Source organism: Phocoena phocoena, chromosome 11 (genome assembly GCF_963924675.1).
Source record: "Phocoena phocoena chromosome 11, mPhoPho1.1, whole genome shotgun sequence".
Taxonomy (NCBI): domain Eukaryota; kingdom Metazoa; phylum Chordata; class Mammalia; order Artiodactyla; family Phocoenidae; genus Phocoena; species Phocoena phocoena.
Genome location: NC_089229.1, coordinates 691615 through 716729, shown reverse-complemented (window position 1 = coordinate 716729; position 25115 = coordinate 691615). Strand labels below are relative to the sequence as shown.

At 48.4% G+C, this 25115-nt stretch overlaps 1 protein-coding gene across 1 annotated transcript in view; it reads right to left on the bottom strand.

Moving 5' to 3' along the window:
• Positions 1–3676: 3676 nt before the first annotated feature.
• The window catches only part of TTLL8 (tubulin tyrosine ligase like 8), a 40425-nt gene continuing 18986 nt past the window's right edge, over positions 3677–25115 (bottom strand). The window contains 6 exon segments of the mRNA XM_065887234.1: positions 3677–3839; positions 3841–4127; positions 4599–5034; positions 7040–7283; positions 8418–8566; positions 19805–19991. Coding sequence (XP_065743306.1) covers positions 3677–3839; positions 3841–4127; positions 4599–5034; positions 7040–7283; positions 8418–8566; positions 19805–19991 — 1466 coding nt within the window.

The window sequence follows — 25115 nt, the reverse complement described above, 5'->3', positions numbered from 1 at the left end:
GCGGGCTTTCTCTAGTTGTGGCGAGCGGGGGCTACTCTTTGTTGCGGTGCTTGGGCTTCTCATTGTGGTGGCTTCTCTTGTTGCAGAGCAGGGGCTCTAGGCGTGCGGGCTTCAGTAGTTGTGGCACGTGGGCTCAGTAGTTGTGGCTCGCGGGCTCTAGAGAGCAGGCTCAGTCGCTGTGGCACACGGGGCCATGTGGGATCTTCCTGGACCAGGGCTCAAACCCATGTCCCCTGCATTGGCAGGCGGATTCTTAACCACTGTGCCACCAAGTAAGCCCCAAAATGTAAAACTCTTAGTAGTAAATGTAGGTAAACAATCTTTTAAACCTCAGGGTAAAGAAAAATTTCTTAAGACAAAGTAGCACTGACTAGAAGAAAAAGATTGATAACTTTAGCCACATTAAAAATCAAATTAGAACCTGTGTGCAAGTTCTATTTACACTACTAAAACGATCCCAAAAAAAGTAGGCCATGCAAGGACAAACAATGGAACTACGTCATGAACCAAGAATTATGACTAATCAGAATGTACGCACCTGAGATACAATGGGATGGGAAAATGAATGAATAAGCAAGGTCCTAGACAGTCAAAAAGGTAAGAAAAAGATATGAAAGGTATAATGATTGCAAGGAAAGGAAAACAAATTAGTTGATATAACTGTATGCGAGAAACCAAAAGAATCTTCAAATATATTAATGAATTGATAGAAACGACAGCCAGATGGATTTTCACAGAATCCATTCATAGGGCTTCCCTGGTGGCGCAGTGGTTAGGAATCCACCTGCCAATGCAGGGGACACAGGTTCGAGCCCTGGCCCGGGAAGATCCCACATGCCACGGAGCAACTAAGCCCGTGCGCCACAACTACTGAGCCTGCGCTCTGGAGCCTGCGAGCCACAACTACTGAGTCTGTGTGCCACAACTACTGAAGCCCGCGTGCCTGGAGCCTGTGCTCTGCAACAAGAGAAGCCACGACAATGAGGAGTCCGCACACCGCAACAAAGAGTAACCCCTGCTCGCCACAACGAGAGAAAGCCCGCGCACAGCAACGAAGACCCAAAGCAGCCAAAAATTAAATATTAATTAACTTAAAAAAAAATCCATTCGTAAAAATCAATTCCCTTTCTATCAACCAGCCACAATTTTCAGGAAAAATTTTTTTTAATTTGATACTATTTACAGTAGAATAAAAAATAAAAAATATATATCTAAATCCAACAGAAAAAGTGCAAGACCATTACAAAGAAAATTCTAGGAGTTTATTGAAAGATCTTAAAGGATTTATTTATGGAGAGATATACCATGTTCACATATTCTAAGGCTCAGTAATGTAAAGAAGTCAGTTCTCCCCAAACTGATTAATAGCAATAAAAAAATTTTAATTTTAATAAAAAATTATGTTGGTGAATCTTGACAGCCTAATTCTGTAACCTGTGTGGAGGTGTAGGGGTGTCAAGAACAGCTGAGTCATTTTCAAGGAAGAAAAACAAGCTCATAGGACTTGTCTGACTAGCATAAAGACATCCTACAAAGCTGTAGTAATGAAGACCTCGTGGCACTGGCCCAAGGCAGACAGAAAACGGTGGAGCTGAACAGAAGGTCCAGAGGTGCCAACATGCAACAGTGCCAGCCTGCAGGTGAGCAGGGGAGGGGCCGTTGGGCTCCTCACACCACGTGCAAGTCAGCTCCAGGAACGTTCAAGCCTGGAATGTATGAGCCACAGCAATGCTCCTAGAAGAGGGCTTCACGACCTCAGGGTAAGGCCGCAAGCCATAGAAATGACCAACTGTCGAGGGAAAGCCTGACCTATCGGAGTTTATTAAAATTAAGGTGGCTTTACATCCAAAGACACCATAAAGGTGTGAAAAGGCAGATCACAAAGTGGGACACAGTGTTTCCACACAAATCAACTGAAAACGGAGGAGAATCCAGAGCAGATGGCTGTCACCCCTTCAAATCAGCAGAAAAGATGCGCAATTCTAAGGTCGATCAGACAAAAGATGTGCTTTTCAGGACAGGAGCCCTAATTGGCCAACGCATGTCTGAATATAGGCCATGTTATTAGTAAAGAGGAAAATGCAAACGAGTGCCATCACTCCCTCCAGAGGCAAACAAGATGCCCTGTCAACACCAAGTATTGGCACAATGGGAGCAATGGCCGCAGTGTGGCCACGGTGTGACCACGGTCACAGTGCAGTCCCTCTGGCCACGCCTGCAGTGCCCAGTGCACCAGGTTTAATACCCGCCCCCCGCCACCGCCAAGTTCACGTCCGCTTGGAACCTGTGAATGTGACCTTATTTGCAGATGTAATCAAGGTAAGGTTAGGTCACACTAGAGGAGGGTGGGACCCGATCCAACAACTGGTGTCCTTTTAAGAGGGATATCTGGACACAGTGACACACTAAAGGAACACCGTGTGAAGCAGGGCAGAGACTGGAGTAACTCGTCTGTAAGCCAAGGAACACCGAGGACTGCCAGGGGTTGTCAGAAGCTGGAAGGGACAGGAAGCTTCTTCCCTACAGGCTCTGAGAGCTCTGCCCTGCCGACGCCTTGGTTTTGGACTTCTGGCCTTCAGAAAAACTGTCTGCGGTTTAAGCCACCGAGTTGGCAGTACTTTGTTACAGTAGCTAATACACCTATGTAGGTAGAAGCTGTGTGCGCCCCGGGGACACTCACTCCTAGGAAGATGCCTGGGGAAAGCTGCACAGTGAATTACAGAGAAAACCTGGAAATTGCCCCCATGGAGAGGCAAGTCGCTAAGCAGTAGGGCTGACAGACCTTGGTGCCAGATTGGACATGGGGTGAGGATGGCGGGCTGGACTGGAGGTGGCCCCCAAGGGCCCTGCCAGCTCTGAAAGCACACGCTCATCGTGCCCGGAGCTGGCGACTCTGGGGGGCGGCCCGCACATGTGCTGATGCAATAGACATGTACTGAGCATCTGCTATGTGCCGGGCATGGCCCCAGGTGCAGGGGTGCACCAAGAGCCCAGCCCATGAGCTTACAATCCATGGGGACAGACAGACAGACAGGCAAAGAGGCTGTTAGTGCCAGGGAGACAGACAGACAGACAGACACACTGGGAACCCGGGGGGTGGTGGGCACAGCAGGTGCAGGTGTTCTGGTGAGTTCAGGGAGACAGGTGCACCTGGGGCAGAGCAGGTGGGGGCGTGGCCCTGGCTGGTGTCACTCTCTTGGCCACTGCTGGGTGCCAGACCGTGCCAGTGGGGCTGCTCCATACCTGTCTACCTGTGCTCGGAGGCCAAGCCCAGGCCAGGCTCCCGGGCCACGTGTGGCCCGCTCCATCAGAAGCTTCAGAAAACAGCGCGAGGGCCCAGTGATTGCCGGCCCCCTCCTGTCCGCGGCACTTGGCGCCTATGCAAACCTCAAACTCAACGCCCCATTGGCGCCACACCCCACAGGGGAGACAGACGAAGGCTGTTACCCACCTGGTCCTGCTGCAGGACCCCCACTATACCGACAACTGGCCGGGACCAGGATGGGGCCAGGGTGCCCTGAACCCTGCTCTGAGCTCAGGCTGGACCAGAGGCCCCGGCCTGCCCTGGAGGACGCAGAGCAGGTAGCCCCAAGCAGACCCAGGGGTCAGATGGACACGAGAACGGCGCTGTTACCTGATGGTCTGGGCAGCTGAAACTGAGCGCTCTCCACTGTCTTCACGCTTGGAAGGAGGGACGCAGTGGGTGCACATTTAATAAGTTTGGATCCAAGTGTTTGTCTGATTCGGCCCTGGCAAGAGCAGAGCTCAGGGCCTTATTGTCTAGGTGCTGAAAGGTACAGGTGGGGGGCTCTATCTTCCCAAAACTCCCTGTGGCCGCACTTTACTTTAGCACTTCTCTCCGCCAGCCTCTTTTAGAGCACAGGCAAGGTGCAAGGAGGTACCTTTTCGTCTTTCAGTTTCAAGTCTTGCTGGAGAGCCATTTGTGGTGGTCCCGGAGCCAGGTGTGGCATGGCTGGGGGGCACCTCTCCCTTGGTGGATGAATGTCCAAGAGCGGAGATGCAAAGTCAAAGTTGGAGATGGGCGGCATCTGCTTCTTGGCTTTCCACACACCCACCCCTTCCACGAAGAGGTCGGACCCCGGGAAGGGGGGCAGCTCCACCGCAGGCTGGGGAGGGAAGGATGAGGTGAGGGGTGCTGGCTGGCCCTTTCCTGGCCTGCCGGTCAGGCGTAAGGCCTCAGGGAGAAGCCCCGGCCACACTTCCCGACAGCTGGGCTGCCCACTGGGTCCCCCCACCAGGGGCGCCAGGTTGCAGGGTTTTGCTGCCTGGCCTGCAGGAGGGCTCCTTGGGGGAGCAGGCCCCTGGAAAGACCCCTGAAGGAAGGCTGGATATTCACCCCAGGAGGACGGAGGACACTGCAGGTCGGAAAAGGAACAGCCTAGAGGGGCCTGGAGGCCACGAACATCCCGCCAGCCCAGCCAGAGGACCCCCTGCCAGGTGGCCACAGAGTTGGGGTTGGCTGGGGAGGAGAGATTGGAAAGCTGGATGGCAAAGGCCAGCTGGGTGAGACGCCCCGGGGCGTGGGGAGGGGCCACCCCGAGGTGGCCAGCAGGAGAGGGACACCCCGCCCCCCTCACCTGTCTCCACAGCAGCTCGAAGTTGCCAACGTCGCAGTTTCGGTCGACCTTGCGGTCCACCACCACCTTGATGGTGTCCTCCTGCACCTGCGCACAGAGCTGGGCCGTGACCGGCGTGGACGCGTGCATGGTGGGGCTAGAGTTGATCTCGATCAGCCAGGGCTTGAAGTCGCACCCGATGATGAAGTCGGCGCCGTACAGCTCGAAGCTGTTCTTCCGCGGGTCTACATGGTCCTGGGCCACCTTCATGGTGTTGGTGATGGCCCTCTTCATGGACGGGTAGATGACGCTGCCCCACACGGCCCCGCGGCCCCTCTTCTGCAGGTACTCCTGGAACTCGGTGCTGGTCCACATGTTGTGACCCGGCAGCAGGGGGCTCCGGTCCTCGTCGTTCTTCAGGTGCTTCTGGATGGAGTTGTTGCACAGGTGGATGGCGCTGCGAGGCAAGGCCGCCGTCAGGGTCGGGGGGGGGGGGGGGGGGGCGGGTGCGCAGGCTCCTCTCCTCCCAGCGGGTGCCCCGGGACCCCACCCTGAGGCCCCGCCCAGACCCCGCCCCGAGGCTCCGCCCCCGAGCCCCTGCCCCCAAGCGCCGTGACCCCGGCACAGCGCCGCTGCGGGAGGGGTTCTGACGGTTTCCCTGTTCTCCTAATCCTCCAAGGCAACCTCAGGACAGCCCTCCGGTCCGCCTGGGACCACCATGGGGTGGGGCTGGGAGGGCAGGGCAGAAGCCAGCCAGCCCAGGGCCACCAACTAGGGGCCTCCAGCAAGTACCACCCTCTGAGCCTGTTTCCCCACTTGTCCCTGGAGGAGAGCCGGAGCCCCCCAAGGCTAGGATTCGCTAACTGAAATTTTCAATTAATTCGTTTATACGCTGGCATTGTTCTAAACAGCATTTAAATTGAATAGCATCTACTAGGAGATTATAAAATACGTGGGTCCTGTTCAAAGTCATTTTCATTTAAACGCGTCCTTGGGCCTGGGGATTTGCCATCTTGTTCTGGGTGGTGAGACCTCACCTGTGACCATGAGAGAGCTGTACTCCCGTAAGACAGTTACAAGAAACAAGATACAGGCACACGGAAGAGTTTTGGAAGCTGCAAACAGTGCTGTTAGGGAGCCGACACAGTTCAGAAACAGTGTCAGAGAATCTCCTGTCAGCCTGGGGAGAGGGTTATGGTCCCGGAGGGAGAAATGGCTCAGAGAGGGTAAGAGAACTGCCAGACACTCTGCTCACAGCTTGGCAGGGCCGGGCCGGCTGGAAGGGGCTCCGTGGGCTTCTCACTGCCCAGTCAGCCCAGGACCCCCCCTCCAGGCCCTCCTGGCCTGGTGGGAACAAATGTGCTCCTTGAGCTGCCGGCCAGGACCACTTGCCCCAGCTGCCTGCTCCTGCCAGGTGTGACCCCAGGTGTCACCTGCCAGGTGTGACCCCAGCTGTGGTCACAGCCCCCAGCTTGAGCACAGTGAACCCCCTCAAGGTCTCTGTGAAGCAGCCTTCCGTCCTCGTGATACTGACGGGCTCCCCTGTAGCCCCCGCCAAGATGCCTAGGCACCCAGCTGGGCACCCCGCGTGTGGTCACAAAACAGAGCCACGGAGGCCCTCCGTTTGGAAAGAGAGATAGCAGCTATTCCCTCAAGAGAATGGCACGTTCCCAAGACTTCGCTGGTGGGCTCTCGTCCTGACATCCGCCCGGCCTGCCCGCACTGGGACCCTGGTGGGGCTGGGTTCACCCACCCCAGGGCACCCACTCCTGCAGGTCTGAGCTGCTGCCCGGCAACCCCCGCACCCTGTATCAGGTACTGCTCGCATCGTCTTCACCCCTCCTAACCTCGCATCGCTGGGGTCATCCTCAGAGGACCCCTCAGGCCACCCTCACGTCCCACATGCTGCCTCGTCGGGGAGCCGCCCCCCACCTCCCCAGACACTCCAGCAGCTTCCCCGCCTGCAGGATCCCCACCCAGGGCTCTGGGCGCTCACAAAGCGAAGGCCCTGCAGGGTCTACTGCAGGATTTGAGGGGCTGTTCCCCAGGAGCCTCCCAAAGGAGCCCTACCTGTCCCGTCCCTCCACATGCTGAGGGGACCGAGAGAGCAAGCAGAGCTGCACCCCGAGCCCGGCCCGTGTGGTCAGCGGAGGGGCACGGCCGGCCACTCAGCCTTCCCAGCAGAGGGGCAGTGGCACCCACTGCAGAGGATGCCTGGTGCCCACGAGCACATGGCAGACGGTGCTTTCAGGATTTTCTGGAGAAGATGCACACCCCATGGGGGCGCAAGGCACTGGCTCTGATGGGCAGGGGGCCTGGGCCCGCCCCTTGCAGAGGGAGGTCGAGTATCCTCCCCAGGCCCAAGCACGACACAGCACCCCACCGGGCACACGAGACCTGCCTCGCACTCCAGGTGCTGGTGGGAGCCCACCCTCGATGGCACCTCGCTGACCCCCACTGACCTGTCCAGATTGTCCAGGGAGAAGCGCTGTGTTGAAAAGCGCAGGTAGCTCTCCTTGTAGAACCAGATGGTCAGTGGGTTCCAGTCGGTGACCAGGAACCACTGGCGGATGTCAAACTTGGTGTCGTAGATGAGCAGCGGTGTCTCGATGTACTTCTGCACCACCCACTTGTTGCCCTTGGCGGGGGTTGGGTCTGTAGCCACCAGCTCCAGGATCTCCTCCACGTGGTTCAGGCACACTATGTCTGCAAGAGGCCACCGCTCAGCCCCCGGCCCCAGAACAACACCTGTGGTCCTGCGCTGGGGGGCTGCGCGGGAAAAGCTCCGCCCTCACAAATTAATAAAGCTTTTTAAAAAATCACATAAAAAGTAACCACTTGGGCTTCCCTGGTGGCGCAGTGGTTGAGAGTCCGCCTGCTGATGCAGGGGACATGGGTTCGTGCCCCGGTCCGGGAGGGTCCCACATGCCGCGGAGCGGCTGGGCCCGTGAGCCATGGCCTCTGAGCCTGTGCGTCCGGAGCCTGTGCTCCGCAACGGGAGAGGCCACAACAGTGAGAGGCTCGCGTATCGCAAAAAAAAAAAAAAACAAGTAACCACTTATGAGTTTACAGCAACAATAAAACCCCTCAAATAACTCAAGGGGCAAATAGAATATGCAAACAAAAGGTAAGGTCTATTTAGATACTCAGGAAAAAGAGAACATCATATAACATAAACAAGAGGATGCAGGGAAGGCTGTATTCTGAGGACATTTCCATAGCCTGAAAGCTTCTACTGTTGCACAAGGATGTTTGGGAATAAATAAGCTTAGCATTTAAGTCAGCACCAAGCGGGAACAGGAAAATTGAAAAAATGCAACCAAAAGTTGGTTCTTTGGAAACACTCATAAGATTGGAAAATCACCCTGAAATCCTGTTTTTAAATGAAGAACCCACAGTATTCACCATTAGGAATAAAGAAAAGGGCACGGTCACAGCCGTGACGCAAGGAGAAGTAGAAAACCGGCGTCCCGGGACAGAGCTCACAGGGCACTCAGGATGTGCCTGCAAGAGGCCAGTGCCTCTGGGGGTTTTATAACCACTCTGGGCCCAGGCTCCCACTGCTGCTGGATGCGGAGTCCTCGCTCCATTGCAGCAGGTGGCGAGCAAAGCAAATACGAAGAAGAAAACTACAGACAGTCTACCGGAGGACTAGAGACGGAACTTCCTAATTAATCCGAATTACTTAGCAAAACTTGGAACAGCAGCCATAAAGACCAGGGTCACTGGGACGCCCGCTCCCCGGGACCCGCGAGTCCTGAGCCCCCTAGGGAGCCTGGAGCCCAGCCCCACCGCCGCCACGGCTGGCTGTCCCCGCAGGGCGCCCAGCTTGGGACTCACCTCGGCCCCGGGACTTGGCCGCGGGCTTTACGATCCAGATGTTCCGAAGCCCGTCGATCTCCGTCTGAGGGTTCACAGAGGTGATTTTCTTCAGCAGAGCTTGGCACTGCGAAAAGTAATTTCTGGAATTGGAGATGAACGCCTCGCCGCTACAAAGCAAAATCCAGAAAGCCCGTGAGACTCTGAGGGCGGTGCCCAGGTGCCAGCAGGTGGCCGCCCGAGGAAAGGGCGAGGGGCAGGCTCAGGACATCCTCCTGCCCGCCCGACGGGTGCCCGGGAACGTGGCCTGTAGGGTGGTGGGGACACCCGATTTGAGGACACCCTGGGGCGCTGTGCCTGGGCCCAGAAAAGGTGCCGGGACATGAAGGCCAGGGTCCTTGTGCCGGACCCACGTCAGGGTGGCCCTTGCAGGCCCATGTGGGAAAGCCGAGCTGCCCACGCCGGCAGCACCCAGGGTCCTGCAGTTGACGCGGGCTGGATGCCAGCTTAGTGTCCCGTGGGCTTGACTGCCAGAGTGGCTGGTGGCCGCCCCAGGAAGCCACCGTAACTTAAGGGAATAAGGGAGGCAGACGGCACAGCTGTCTGCGTGCGGTCAGAGCTCGATTGCTGGTGTGTCCCTGAAGCCTGGGACCAGGAGACCCAGCCCTGCCCGGGCCGCGTCGCAACCCCACGCGAGGGTGGACTGCAGCAGAGGGCACTGTGCTGGGCTCCGAGGCCACCTGCCACCACCTGCGGGGATGGTCCTGGCGTGGGGATAAAGCCTTCTGGGACACGGACGTCTGTGCACAATGATGTACCCAACCTGCTGGGAAGGGGGGGCAACAGGGGGGGAGAAGCGATGAGTGGGGTCCCCTATGGGGGGGAGAGGCCCCATACCGAGGAGCAGAGTTTGGGGCGTGAGAAAGCAGGAGCCCCCCTTGGTGCAGGGAACGTGGGTGACGGGTCAGACGGGGCCTCGCCCCCTGGTTCTAACAGGACACACAGAAGGGGAGCCCCCGGAGCTCCCTGGCCCACCTTGGTGGTGCACACGCTCTACCTGACCCCAGGGAGAAGACAGGACCTGGCGGAAGCAGGTGTGAGTCCCGAGCTGTCTGTAACCCTCCCGCCCAGCAGCAGAGACCGGCCCGGATGCCGTGAGAAACGCGGCAGGTCCCCGAGAGCCCAGCCTGACGGCCAGGGGCAGAGCTGCCCAGGAGACCAGCAAATGCAATTTCGACTTGGGCTCAGGAAGAAGACAGGGGTTGATCTTCCCTCAGTGAAGGGTCCCCACTGTCTCCCCAGGGCGTCCAAGCCCTGGGGCTCGGAACAAGGCCTCCGCCCCTTGCAGCGGCATCCGGGCAGGATGGAGTCCCCTGTGAGTTTGTGCCTCACAATAGGAGAACTGTCGCTTCCCCCTGGGGTCAGAGGACAGACGGGAGGAGGCGGGACGCCAGCCTGAGGTGAAGGCCTGGCCAAGCTCCCCGTCCCAGACACCCTCAAAATCTCCAGAGAACAAGCACCGTCCCCCAGATGCTGATGACAAGAAAGGGACACAGCATCTGCCCTTCTGGTCCTGACGACACGCACACCACGCGTGGGGACCCCGGGCGCCTCAACAAGGAAGGAACGGGGACAGACCGAGCTAACCGCCCTCTGGTTCCCTAACGAGCCCCCTAGCTCGGAAGGTGCCACCGCGGCCCTTGCGGGGTCTGCTGCTGCCACCCACTGGTTACACCTGGGACTTCGAGCCAAGGGCACAGCCCTGCTGGGACAGCTGACCATTCTCGCACGGGTGCTCTCGTGCAGGTGCCACCAGGGTCCAGATGCAAACACTTCCAGCCCCTCAAAATGCTGCCCTGGAGACCACGTCGGCCAGACCCCTCTGCCTCTGCCCTGTCCTCCCCGCCCCTGTGTGGACGCCTCCAGGCATTGAGCTTCACACCGGGGGCTCGTTCAGTCAGCAGAACGAGGTTGAGAGCCACGTGTGGTGTTGCAGGCATCAGCAGCAAGTTCTTCACACCGCTGGTGGCTTCCAGACCATGAATGAAGACCCTCTGCAGATGTTTTCATTCCTCTTGGACAAACGCCCCAAGCACGGCAGAGCTGGGTCGTAGGGTACATAGATGCCTCAATTTATACGAAATGCCTGAGGCTTTTCTAGACAGGCTACACCGATTTCCAGACACCCCCGCCCCCCTCCCCCTTCCCCTCCCCCCGCACCGCAGCAGATTTAGGCTCCGGGCGCTCCACATCTCCGCTGACCTTTCAGCCTTTCTTGTGGGTGTGCAGTGGCGTCTCTGTGGTTTTAATTCACCCTTGAATTATGAATTCAGTGATGCTAAGGGTCTCTTCATGTGCTTATTGGCCATTTGCTGTCTTCTCACGTGACATTTCCAATGGGATTGTTTCTCTTACTGATTTATGGGCGTCCTTTAAACATCCTAGATCCGAGACCTCTGTTGGATATACGTGTTGTGAATATGTTCCTCCAGTTTGTGGCTTGGCTTTTCACTCTCTTTGTAGTGTTTTTTGACAAACAGAGTTCTTAATGTCAATAAAGTACAATTTATCAACTTTTAAATTATGATTAGTGCTCTTAGAGAACTATTTAAGAAATTTTTTTTTTTTTTTTTTTTGCGGTACACGGGCCCCTCACCGCTGTGGCCTCTCCCGTTGCGGAGCACAGGCTCCGGATGCGCAGGCTCAGCGGCCATGGCTCACGGGCCCAGCCGCTCCGGGGCACGAACCCGTGTCCCCTGCATCTGCAGGAGGACTCCCAACCACTGCACCACCAGAGAGCACCCTTGCATGGATTTTGATGGGGATTACAATGAATCTATAGATTAGTTTGGGAAAAACAAACATCTCTCTACCACTGAGTCTTCTAATTTATGAATGTGGTTTTATACACACACACATACACACACATACTTATTGGGTCTTTAATTTCTCTGTATAATTTTATAATTTTCAGTTTAGGGTTTTCCCTGTATTTTGTCATATTTTTTCTGGATATTTGTAGGTTTCTGATGTTAGTGTAAGTTTCATTTTGTGATTGCGATGGTACACAGAAATACAGTGGACTTTCGTATATTGACCCGGTACCTAGTGATCTTGCTAAACTGACTTAATCATGATGCTTTCTTTATGATTGTTAAAATTTTCTATGTGCACAATTAGGTCACCAGTAAGTAAAGAGTCTTATGTCTTCCCTTCTGATTTTACGCCTTTTCTTTCCTTTTCTTGTACTATTAAACTTAACAGATTGTTCATTCAATACTGACTAGACGTCATGATAATGGGAATTTTTGTTTCATTCTGATTTTTAGGGGAACACTTTCAGTTCATGGCCATTAAGAAATATATTAAAAAAAATAAAAATAAAAAAATATATATATATATTAGCTTTAGGATTTTTGTAGATAAACGTTATCAAATTAAGGAGGTTTCTTTCTTTTCCTAGTTTGCTAAAAACAGCAACAAAACTTAACATGGACACATTGAATTCCACCAGTGTTTTGCATCTACTGAGATGCCCATACAGTTTTTCTTCTTTATTCTGTAAACACGATGAAATTTACCAATTTACTTTTTTTCCCAAAAATCTTATTGTGGTAAAATACACATAACATTAAATTTACTACCTTAAATAGTTTTAAGTGTACAGTTTAGTGGCATTAAGTACACTCACGTTGTGCAAATATCACCACCATCATCTTGTAAACTGAAACTCTGTACCCATTAACTCCTGGCCCCTGGCAACCACCATTCTACTTTCTGTCTCTGTAATTTTGATGACTCTGAGTACCTCATATGAGTGGAATCATACATTATTTATCTTTTTGTGTCTCGCTTATTTCGCGCATTATAATGTTCTCAAGGTCCATCCACGTTGTAGCATTTGACAGAACTTCCTTCCTTTTAAGGTTGTAGAATATGGCACTGATCAACTTTTGGATGTTAGACCGACCTTGAGTCCCTGGAACTCAAGACTGGAAATGACGAAATAAAATTGTTTTCTACAATGACATATCCTGTATGTAGAAAATTCTAAGGAACACACACACACACACACACACACACACACACTGCAAACTATTAGAACTAATAAATGAGTTCAGCAAAAATTCTCAGTTACAAGATCAATATACAAAAATCAGTTGCATTCTTATGTGCTACCAACAAAAATCCTAAAATTAAGAAATTAATTCCATTCATAATAGTATTAAAAATAATAAAACATACAGGAATACATTTAGCAAGAGAAGTATAAATTTTGAACTCTGAAAACTATAAAACATTGTTGATACACATTTTAAAAGTCCTAAACAAGTGGAGAAGCATTCTATATCTATGGATTGGAAGACTCAGTATTATTAAAAACCAGAAAATACAACCCATAGAGACAGAAAAAGATTAGTGGCTGGAGAGGACTGGGGTTGTGAACAAAGAGTGACTGAAGATGGGAACAAGGGAATTTTATGGGGTGATGGACATGTCCTAATACTGGATTGTGGTTTTATACAACTTTGTGAATTTACTAAAAATCGTTGAATTGTACATTTACAATTAATGGAGTCTATGGCATTCAAATTATAACTCAATAAATGTATATGGAAGAAGTGGAAACAATTGGATTCCTCCTGTATGAGTACGAAGATTTATGGTGGCAAAGACTGTCCTGCTGTGAGTAGGCCAGTCTGTTTGCTGATCGAGGGGTTAGTTCCATTTCAGCTACATTAATGCTACTCTGATTTATGACAAGGCCGTACAGTGGGAAAAGAAATACTTTTCAATAAATTATAAGTCATTTCCAATATTCATATGGAAAAATACATCTTGATACCTACCTAACCCCGTACACGAAAATCAACTCCAAAAGGGCATGTGTAAAAATATATGAAAGGTAAAATAATGACTATTTTAGAAGAAAACATAGGAGTATAAATTCGTGACTTGGAAACAGCAGGGACTCTTTGAATAGTATTATAAAACATCAATCGTGAAGAGAAACTAAGATAATTGGACTCTATTATGATTCCAGTCTATCAAAACACATCTTGAAGAGAATGAAAAAAAGCCACAGAATGGGAGACAATAGAAGGATGGGCAAGAAACTTGAACAGTGAATTCACAAAAGAGCATATCCACATGGCTAATAAACATGAAAAGATGACAAACTGCACTAGTTACCAGGGCAATGAATCTAGAAGGAATCACACGTGAGAATAAACAGAAAATTTCTGGAAAAGGGAGCAAAGGGAATGGACTATTTCTACCATGAATGAAATCATAAATATACAGTAATTAAAAATGTACAGTACTATTACTAGGGTAAAAGGTAGCAAGGTCAGTGGAAGAGAATATATAGTTTAGAATTAGACTCAAAGATATTAGAAAGACTGTCATGATGATGATGAGAGATGAGACCAGTGTAAGACATGTGGGACACAGTCTAACATATGTGTAATTGGAATCCAGACAGAAGTTAGAGGAAGAATGGGGCAGAGGCAATACCGGAAAAATTAATGGCCAAGAATTTTCCAAATTTGATGGGAAGCTCCAACTAACAGATAAAATAAGTCCCACAAACCCAAAGCCAGATAAATACAAAGAAAACTGCTCCTAAAAGCATTGGAAGAAAACTGCTGAAAACCAAAGATAAAAAGAAGATATTAAAGCACCCAGATAAAAAGACACTACCTTCAAAGAACAAAAACAATACTACAGACGATTTGTAAATGAAAATTATGAAAGCCAGAAGATGATAGAATAATATATTAAAATGCAAAAGCAACAAAAACCTCTGCAAAGCTAGAATTTTATTCAGGTGAAAATATCTTTTAAAAATGAATGTAAGGGGGCTTCCCTGGTGGCGCAGTGGTTGAGAATCTGCCTGCCAATGCAGGGGACACGGGTTCGAGCCCTGGTCTGGGAAGATCCCACATGCTGCGGAGCAACTGGGCCCGTGAGCCACAACTACTGAGCCTGCGCATCTGGAGCCTGTGCTCTGCAGCAAGAGAGGCCGAGATAGTGAGAGGCCCACGCACCACGATGAAGAGTGGCCCCCACTTGCCACAACTAGAGAAAGCCCTCGCACAGAAACGAAGACCCAACACAGCCATAAATAAATAAATAAATAAAATTTTTAAAAATGAATGTAAGGACTTCTGTGGTGGCGCAGTGGTTAAGAATCCACCTGCCAATGCAAGGGACACGGGTTCAAGCCCTAGTCCGGGAAGATTCCACATGGCGTGGAGCAACTAAACCCGTGTGCCACAACTACTGACTCCACGTGCCACAACTACTGAAGCCCACACACCTAGAGCCCGTGTTCCACAACAAGAGAAGCCACCGCGATGAAAAGCCCGCGCACCGCAACGAAGAGTAGCCCCTGCTCACCGCAACTAGAGAAAGCCCGTGTGCAGTGAAGACCCAACGCGGCCAAATAATTAATTTTAAAAAATGCTTAACTTTAAAAAAAAATGTAAAATTCTGCTTCTTCTTCAGAGAAAATAATCAGCGAGTTCTTAACCAACAGATTGTCACTAGAAGAAATACTGAAAGATGTTTTTTAGGATGAAAGAAAATAATAATGAAACTGCAGAAATGAATGAAGGTCCCTTAAAAAGGTTAATATGTAGAAAAATATAAAATTGCTGACTATTTAAAGCAATAATAAATACCTCACATGTAATTAAAACATGTGTAGAAAGGAGGATTCTGGGAAGATGGCAGAATAGGAAGCACCAGGAATCTGTCTCCCCACCTAGACAACAATTGCACTGGCAGAATCTGATGCAACTGTGTTGGAACTCTGGAGTCTACTAAAGGTGTGCAACCTCCGAGGGAAGCCTTAGACAGTAAATTGAAGTTAATTTTGGTCAGTACCAGTTCTTATTACCGTAGCAGCTCCCCATCTCCCACCCCTGTGGCAGGCAGCTGTGCATGGGTTCTGGAGCAGCCTGCACACAGCTTGCAGGAGCCAGGGCACGGAAAAAAGAACCCTTTCCTCCAGATATTGGGGATCTGTGCTCTCTCTGATCACTGATTGCTCTTCCTGCTGATAGAGGTACAGACAAATAAGACAGGCCGCCATTATTGCTGGACCTGCCCCTCAGTGTTATAAGCCCCACCCCCTCCAGCTGAAGTGCCTTCCAGGGGATTTAAAGGGCCAGCACCCTTCCCTCCCCTTAATTTTATTCTTCTTCCCTTTTGGAGAGCCAGACGTTAAAAGACTAGGACATTTTAAAACAACTGCATATAAAGGGAAAATTAGGAAGTGACTGTGCATGCCCAGAGAAAGGCATAGAAAAGACCTAAGAAGACCTTAAATTTACACCTCAGGCACAGAGACAGACTACAGAAATAAAAAAACCAAAAACAATAAACAGAAACAATAACATGAAACAGCAAGCCCTGGAGAAGGAGGAGAACCTGATTTCCAGAGTTTCCAGCTCGCCACAACTAGAGAAAGCCCACGCAGCAACGAAGACCCAACGCAGCCAAAAATAAAATAAATTTATTTTTAAAAATTTAGCTGTAAAAAAAAAAAAAGAAGTCCCTTCTTATCAGTTATTATTTTTAATGTAAGTGGTTTAAACTCTCCAATCAAAAGACATATACCTGCAGAATGAATTAAAACACATGATCCAACCACATGCTGTCTAGAAGAGACTCACTTTAGATCTAAAGACACAAACAGACTGAAAGTAAAAGGATGGAAAAGATATTCCATGCAAACAGTAACTAAAGAGAGGAGATGTGGCTATACTAATATCAGACAAAACAGATCTGCAGTCGAACAGGTTACCAGAGATAAAGAAGGGCATGATATATTAATAAAGGTTACAGCTTCTTCAGCAAGGAGACATAATGATTATAAAAATTTATGCATCTAGTGACAGACCATCAAAATACATGAAGCAGAAACTGACAGAATTGAAGGGAGAAACAGACAGTTCTACAATAACTGGAGACTTCAATACCCCACACTCTCAATAACGAATAAAAGAGCAAGACGGAAGATAAGGAAATAGATGACTTAACACAGTAAATCAACTAAATCTAACAGAGACACACTGAACACTCCACCCAACAACAACACACACGTCGTTCCTAAGTGCACACGAGACATTCTCCAACATAGACCATAATTAGGCCACAAATTAACACCTAATAGGTTCTAAAAGACAGATATCATACAAAGTATCCTCTCTGATCACAACGAGATGAAGTTACGAATCAATGACAGAAGTACAACTGGAAAATTCACAAATCTGTGGAAATTCAACAACACTTTCTTAAACAACCAATGGATAAAAGTAGACACCACAAGGGAAATTAGAAAATACTTAGAGATAGGAACTTCCCTGGTGGCACAGTGGATAAGAATCCAGCTGCCATTGCAGGGGACATGGGTTCAAGCCCTGGTCTGGGAAGATTCCCACATGCCATGAAGCAGCTAAGCCCGTGTGCCACAACTACTGAGCCTGCGTTCTGGAGCCTGAGAGCCACAACTACTGAGCCCGTGTCCACAACTACTGAAGCCCGTGTGCCTAGAGCCCCGGCTACGTGACAAGACAGGCCACCACAATGAGAAGCCTGTGCTCCGCAACGAAGACCCAGTGCAGCCAAAACTAACTAAATAAATAAATTTTAAAGAAAAAAGAAAATACTTAGAGATAAATGAAAATTAAAACACATGTCAAAACTTATGGGATGTAGTGAAAACAGTACCAAGGGGAAAATGTAGAGCTATAAAGGCTTACATTAAAAAATGAGAAAAATCTCAAACCAATAACCTAACTTTACAGCTTAAGAAACTAGAAAAAGAGAACAAACTAAACCCAAAGCTAGCAGGAGGAAGGAAATAATAAAGATTAGAGCAGAATTAATCAAAATAGAAAAACAATAGAGAAAATGAATAAAACCAAAAGTTGGTTCATTGAAAAGATCAACAAAGTGGATGGACTTTTAGCTAGATGGACTAAGGAGAAAACAGAGAAAACTCAAGTTATTAAAATGAAAAATGATATTAGGGACATTACTACTGATTTTACAAAAATAAAAAAAGATTATAAGAGAGTACTATGGACAGCTGTACACCAATAAACTGGATAACTTAGATGAAATACACAAATTTCCAGAAACAGAAAACCTACCAAGACTAAATCATGAGGACACAGAAGATATGAATAGACCTATAGCAACTAAGGGGCTTGAATCAGTAATCAAAACTCTCCCAACAAAGAAATGCCCTAGACGTGATGGCTTTACTGGTGAAATCTACCAAACATTTAAAGAAGAACTAATACAAGTCCTTCTCAAACTTTTCCCAAAAATTGAACAGCTAATAAATGAATTCAGCAAAGTAGCAGAATACAAAGTCACCACGCAAAAATCAGTTGCATTTCTATTTCTCTTCTTAATTCTGTGATTGTTTTATATATTCTGATGCGGTATTCACTACATCCAAGTCCAGACTGCTTTGATTCCTTTGACTGGATTCTTTTGTTATGAAATACCCTCTTTACGTCTATTAATACCTCAAATACAGTTGGAGATTTTAACTGGGCTCTCTCAGTATCTCAGAGAACAAGCAGGCGAAATAATCAGTAAGAATATAGATTTGAATCACTAACTTGACTTAATTGACACTTTTAATAACACACCACCTAGCAATGCAGATACGCATCGTATTCAAGTGTAAATGAAACAGTTACCAAAACAGATCGGTGCTGATCAGGGCTGAAAGCAAGTTCCGCCAAAACTCATGTTTATTTTTTATTCACAGTGAATATCTGTATACAAAAAAAGAACCTTGATCCTCATCTCTTATCTTACACAAAAGTTAAGATTAATTAATCATGAAAAGCTAAAAGTGAACGGGAAAACAGTAAAACATATAGAAGAAATCATAGGGGAACATCTTCATGACCTTGAAGAGTCAAAGATTTCTTAACCAGCACTCGACCTACCATAATAGGGAAAAAATGAAAACAGTGGACCTCATCAAGAAATTCCACTGAAAGGTAAAAAGACAAGTCATGCACCGGGAGAAGGTAGGCTTAATGCACATCTCCAACAAAGGACCTGGTGACGAAAATGTCGAGAGCTCTTAGAAATCAAAGAACCAACCTCTTTCTCTTTAATGATCAAAAGATTTGAATAAGCACTTCACGAGAGAACATAGCCAAATGGCCAGTAAGCATATGAAAGTATGTTCATCACCATCCGTCATCAGAGAAACGCAAACTGAGACCACGATGAGACGACGAGGGAGGGAAAATGAAAAAGTGTGACAGTGCCGAGGGCTGTCCGCGGCGCGGGGAGTGGGGCGCGTGGACGCGTATCACGGCTGGCTTATGAAGTTGCACAGCCACCTTGGGAATTGTTTAAGACTGGTGGCATCCCACCTGCCCACCCACAGCAGAAGGAATAAGGGCTCTGTGGTCTATTGAAAGGATGGGATTCCGCACAGCAACAGAAGAGAATGAGCTTCTGCACTGACTTGGATAAATCTCACAGGTCTTGTGTGGAGCAGAAGAGTCACAAACGAGACAGCCCGGCCTGTATGATTCCATGAATATGAAATTCCACAGCAACATTGCTGGAGGTGGCGGGAGTCAGAGGAGGTGTGACCTTGGTGGGGTCCTGCCTGGGAAGGGTTACTAGGGGGGCTGGGGGGCTGGGAGTGTCCTTTATCTTGATCTGGGCGGTGGCTACACAGTGAGCACATATGCAGACTTGTATCCTCCCGGACAAATACCAACAGCACATGGCACGCCCTTTACCGCATTTACATCCAGTAAAGAAGAAAGTACTTGATCCAAAGAAGGAAAGGAGTAAAACAACAGAAACGACCCCAGGATGGTGCGTGTGCACTGCAGGCAGACCCTCCGAAATGAGCGCTCCAGCTTTGCTGCCGTGTTCCCTCGGCGGACAGCTGCTCCCGCCGCGGGTGCTGGCCTGCTCCTGCCCCAGCTTCTCGCTGTCGGCCACTGTGAGAGGTCGCAGCCCTCCGCAGAGGGCCCCCGGGTAGTGGGGGGCAATTGAAGGTCGTGGAGTCAGGAGGCCTGGGCCAAGCAACGGCCCTGCCGGTCCCGACCACCCAGAGCCAGCCTGGCAGCCTGGCCGCGAAGGGGACGCCCAGGGCTGCTGTGGCCCCAGATGACACAAAGGACACGCAGGGTGCGCAAGGTGCCACAGGCTCGCCCGGCCGTGTCATCCTCTTATCAGCCAACAAGGGCCTGGGCAGGCACCCCAAAAGGCACCCCAACTCCCAGACAGGCACCCCAGACGTCCCAGGGGCCAACGTCCCCAGACAACCCCTAAAGCCCACCCGGCGTCCCCTGGATAACGCGAGCAGCGGGCAGGCCCCAGAGGGCGCCGACCAGGCTTCTTACTGAATGAGCCTGTAGTACTGCTGGGTCAGGTCCTTCCACTCGTCCTCCGTGAGGTCCTTGGCGGCGTCTTCAGAGAGGTCGATGTCCTCGTGCTCCAGCCGCCCCAGGTAGGCCTCGCACGCCCTGCACGCGATGTCCACCAGCTGCCCTGAGAGGCCTGTGAGCCTCGATCCCGTGCTCTCAGGAACTGAAACCCAAGAACAAGCACGTGGGGCCTGGGCCACCACCCGCCCCCGTGCAGTGGCACCACTGGGGGCACAGGCAAAGGCCACCCCAGGGCAGCCGCCCTGGACGCCACACCTGGGCCTGGGCAGGTAACCTTTCCCCTCCCGAAGCTGCCCCCCACTGCACCGTGCCCCCTCCCCGCCGCACCCTCCGACTAGACTCTCAGCCCCTCGGGTGGGAGTGAAACAGCACTTCTGATGAGCTCTCCACAAAACCTCTGCTTCTGAGCACATACTTGGTCCTCAGTGAGAAAAGAACAGGTATTCGTGGACAGCCCTGCACCGATGCCTGCCAGCCCTGTGGGAGGCTGGGGGGAGCACCTCCCTGTATGTCTGGCACTTCTCAGAGCCCCAGCAGGTGTGGGCTTCGTGGCTCTGAGCATCCGACCTCTCAGACAGCACCCTCTCCTTCTGGAGCCCGTGAGCCAAGATCGCTGTTGGTCTGGGGAGCACTGAACACAGGGAGGCCCCCGCCCAGGTGAAGGCAGACCTCATGCACTTGGCCCCCACCTCACGTGGCGGCCTGCCCCCCACACAAAGCCAGCGGTCCCCAGGCTGGATGCGGAGAGGGGGTGAGAGCTGAACCCTGTCGTGGGGCTATGGGGCAGGAGCCTGCAGACAAGGCTGCTTGGAAGGTGTATGGAGACACCTGCACAAGCCCCAGGCACAGCCACTGAGATGGCAGCCCTGATGGACCCAGCGGCCGCCAGCGAGCACGGACCCGGGAGAAAGCGCTCGAGCTTTGCGGTTGCTGCGGAGATTACAACATGCATTTCTTAAATGTGCTGAGGTGAAATTCACAAACTATAAAAATAACCATTTTAAAGTGAAAATTCACTTCTGGTGTCCAGCATGTAAGGAGCCTGGAAGCTGCCACTCCACCCCAACAGCAGGTGAAAACCTGAACAGACCGGAAAATCACCAGCTGTTCTTAGATCTGTCCGAGAACTGAGGTCACAAGGCAAAAGCCTGCCCCAAACTGGCGAGAGGGATGGGCGGGTACAGAGAGTCACCAGAGCAGAAACCTGTGTGGGAGCCAGCCCCAGGGAAGGAAACCCACCTGCTGCAATGGACAAGTTGCTGGAGGCGCATCTTTAGGGGGCCCCATACTTTTGTCAGTTTTACCTCCAAGAGTTTGACCTGGGGGTCACAGTGAGTATTGGAGGAAAATCCCCTTGTGCTTCTGACAGGGAGAGGAGGAAAGGAACACTCTGTTCTTAACAAGGCTGCCCTCAGGAGAAATAGTCACCAGAGTGTGACCTGCCAGGGTTTGATCAGGGCCTAATCAACGCTGGGGCAGGAAAATACCCAGCTCTGCCGCCTCTAGCCATCCTATCCCACCAAAGGTGGGGGGGAAAGGAAAAGCGGTGGTAAAGTTCACAGTCCAAGGGCACAGGCTCAGCAAAGACTGAGACCTGATCACAGGACTACAAAGCACTGTATCAGACAAAAAAAAAAAAAAAAAAAAAAAGAGGGGATTTTTTGCCAGTAGACTTGGCTTGCAAGAAATGTTAAAAGAAAGAAATCCTTAGGAGAGAAAAGAAATGGCATAAATCAGAAACTCAGATCCACATAAAGAAAGGAAGAGCATTAGAGGAGGAGTAAATAAAGGGAAAATTAAAGCTTTACTTTTTTAATCCTTAATTGATCTGACAGAACTTAATAATTTAATAAGTATTATTAAAAATAAAAATAGAAAAAATATATCCAGATTATAGCTTATGGATAAGTGAAATAAATGACAGCAAAGATACAGGGCACAGGAGGGAGGAATTAGGAATATTTTGTTATAAAATATTCCCATTACTGTAAAGTGGTCAATGTTACTTGAAAATGCAGTTCGATTCATTGTAAATGTATATTGCAAACTATAGGACAACCACTAAAAAAATTTATATATATCTGTGTATATCTGCTATGCTAGGAAGAGAAAGAAAATGAAATCATACAAAATGCTCAATTAAAACCACAAGAGGCAGAAAAAGAGTAGAAAACAATAGGAACAAAGGACAAGGGCAACGAGTAGAAAACAGTAACAAATATGGTAGCTGTTACTCCAACCATATCAATAATCACTTTAAATGTCAACGATTAAATGTATCAATTAAAAGAGATTATACAGTGATCAAACAATAAGACCCAACTGTGTTTTCAACAAGAATTCCACTGTAAATGAAGACACATATAGATTAAAAGCAAAGGGATGGAGAGAAATATACCCTGCTAACGCTAATAAAGGAAAGCAGGAGTATCTATATTAATTTCAGACAGAACAGACTTCAGAGCAAGGAAAACTATCAGGGATGAAAAGAATGTTACATGACGATGAAGGGGTCAATACACCAAGAAGACATAGCAACACTTAACATGTATGTGCCTAACAACAGAGCATCAAAATACATGAGGCACAAACTGATAGAACTTCAGGGAGAAATAGATGAGCTCTATTAAAGTTGGAGACTTCAACACCCCTCTCTCAGAAATGGATAGATCCAGCAGGCAGAAAATCCGTAAGGACGTAGCTGAACTCAATAGCACCTTCAATCAACTGGATATAATGGACATCTATACACTACTTCATCCAACAACAGCAGAATACACATTCTTCTCAAGCTCATTTGGAACGGTTCCCCAAATAGGCCACTTTGGGGCCATAAAACACACCTTAACAAATGTAAAAGAACAGAGATCATAAAATATATGCTCTCAGACCACAATGGATTAAACTAGAAATCAGAAGATACAGATAGCTGGAAAACTCCTCAAGTATGTGGAGACTAAACAACATACATCTGATAACACATGAGTCAATGAAAAGAATCCCAAGAAAAATTTTAAATATTTAGAACTGAATGAAAATAAAAATACAATCCATCAAAATTTGTGGGATGCAATGAAAGCAGTGCTTAGAGGGGAATTTATAGCACTGAATGCGTATATTAGAAATGAAGAAAGATCTGAAACTAATTATCTAAGCTGTTATCTTAGGAAGCCAGAAAAAGAAGAACAAATCAAGCTCAAACAGAAGAAAATAAATAATAAAACTTAGACCAGGGACTTCCCTGGTGGCACAGTGGTTGAGAATCCGTCTGCCAAAGCAGGGGACATGGGTTCAATCCCTGGTCCGGGAAGATCCCACATGCCACGGAGCAACTAAGTCCATGTGCTGCAACTACTGAACCTGTGCTCTAGAGCCCACGAGCCACAACTATTGAGCCCACGTGCTGCAACTACTGAAGCTCGCACGCTTAGAGCCCCTGCTCCACAACAAGAGAAGCCACTGCAGTGAGAAGCCTGTGCACCGCAACGAAGAGTAACCCCCACTCACTGCAACTAGAGAAAGCCCACGCGCAGCCACGAAGACCAAACACAGCCAAAAATATAAAATAAATAAATTAGAAAAAAACACAAACTTAGATCAGAAATCAATGAAATTGAAAACGGGAAATCAATAGAGAAAATAAGTGAAACCAAAAGCTGGTTCTTTGAACACATCAATAAAATTAATAAGCCTTTAGTCAGGTTAACTAAAAACAAAAAAGGATGGATGACATAAATTACTAATATCATAAAACTAAGAGGAGACATCACTACAGATCTCACGAACATTAAAAGGATAATAAAGGAATACTATGAACAACTTTATGCCGACGAATTTTATAATCTAGGTGAAATGGACTGATTCTTTGAAATATACAATCTGCGAAAGCTCAAAGAAGAAGAGATAGACAATCTGAATAGTCCTATACCTATTAAAGAAATCGAATCAATGGTTAATAACTTTCCAAAACAGAAGGCACCAGTCCTAGATGGATTCACAGGTGAATTCTACCAAACATTTAAGGAAAAATGTATACCAATTCTCTACAATCTCTTTCAGATGACAGAAGCAGAGGGAGTACTTTGTAACTCATTCTCTGTGGCCAGCATTACCCTAATACCAAAACCAGACAATGGTATCGCAAGAAAAGAAAACTGTTGACCAAAATCTCTCATGAACATACTTGCAAAAATCCTCAACAAAATATTTGCAAATTAAATCTAACAATTTATAAAAAGAATTATACACCATAACCAAGTCACATTTATCCCAGGTATGCAAAACGGGTTCAGCATTCAAGAATCAATTAATGTAACCCATCATACCAACAGGCTAAAGAAGAAATATTACATGATCATATCAATAGATGCAAAAAAAGCACTCGATAATATTCAACATCCACTTATGATAAAAACTCTCAACAAACTAGGAATAGAGGGGCTTCCCTGGTGGCACAGTGGTTGAGAGTCCGCCTGCCGATGCAGGGGACACGGGTTCGTGCCCTGGTCCGGGAGGATTCCACATGCCGCGGAGCGGCTGGGCCTGTGAGCCATGGCCGCTGGGCCTGCGTGTCCGGAGCCTGTGCTCTGCAACGGGAGAGGCCACAACAGTGAGAGGCCCACGTACCACCAAAAAAAAAAACAAAAAAAAAAAACAAAACTAGGAATAGAACATCAAGTTGAATATCCTCAACTTGATAAAGAATATCTACAAAAAACCTACAGCTAACATTATACTTAATGGTGAGAAACTAGAATCTTTCCTACTAAAATCAGGAGCAAAGCAAGGATGTCCTTTCTCACCACTCCTTTTCAACATCATACTGGAAATCCCAGCTAATGCAACAAGACAAGAAAACTAAAAGTAAACAAATTGGGAAAGAAGAAATAAAACTGTTTTTATTCAGAGATGACATGATTGTCTAGGTAGAAAAATCTAAAAGAATTAACAACAAAAAAACTTCTGGAACTAGTAAGTGGTTATGGTCAGTCACTTTCCTATACACCAGCAATTAGAATTTGAAATTAAAAACAAAGTACCATTACATTAGCACTCCAAATATGAAATAAATACACAATTAAATAAATCTAACAAAATATGTACAAGATCTATATGAGGAAAAGTACAAAACTCTGATTACTTAAATCAAAGAAGAACAAATTAATGGAGAGATATTCTATGGTCGTGAATAGAAAAAATTCATTGTCAAGCTGTCAGTTCTTCCCAACTTGATCTATAGATTCAAAGCAATCCCAATCAAAATCCC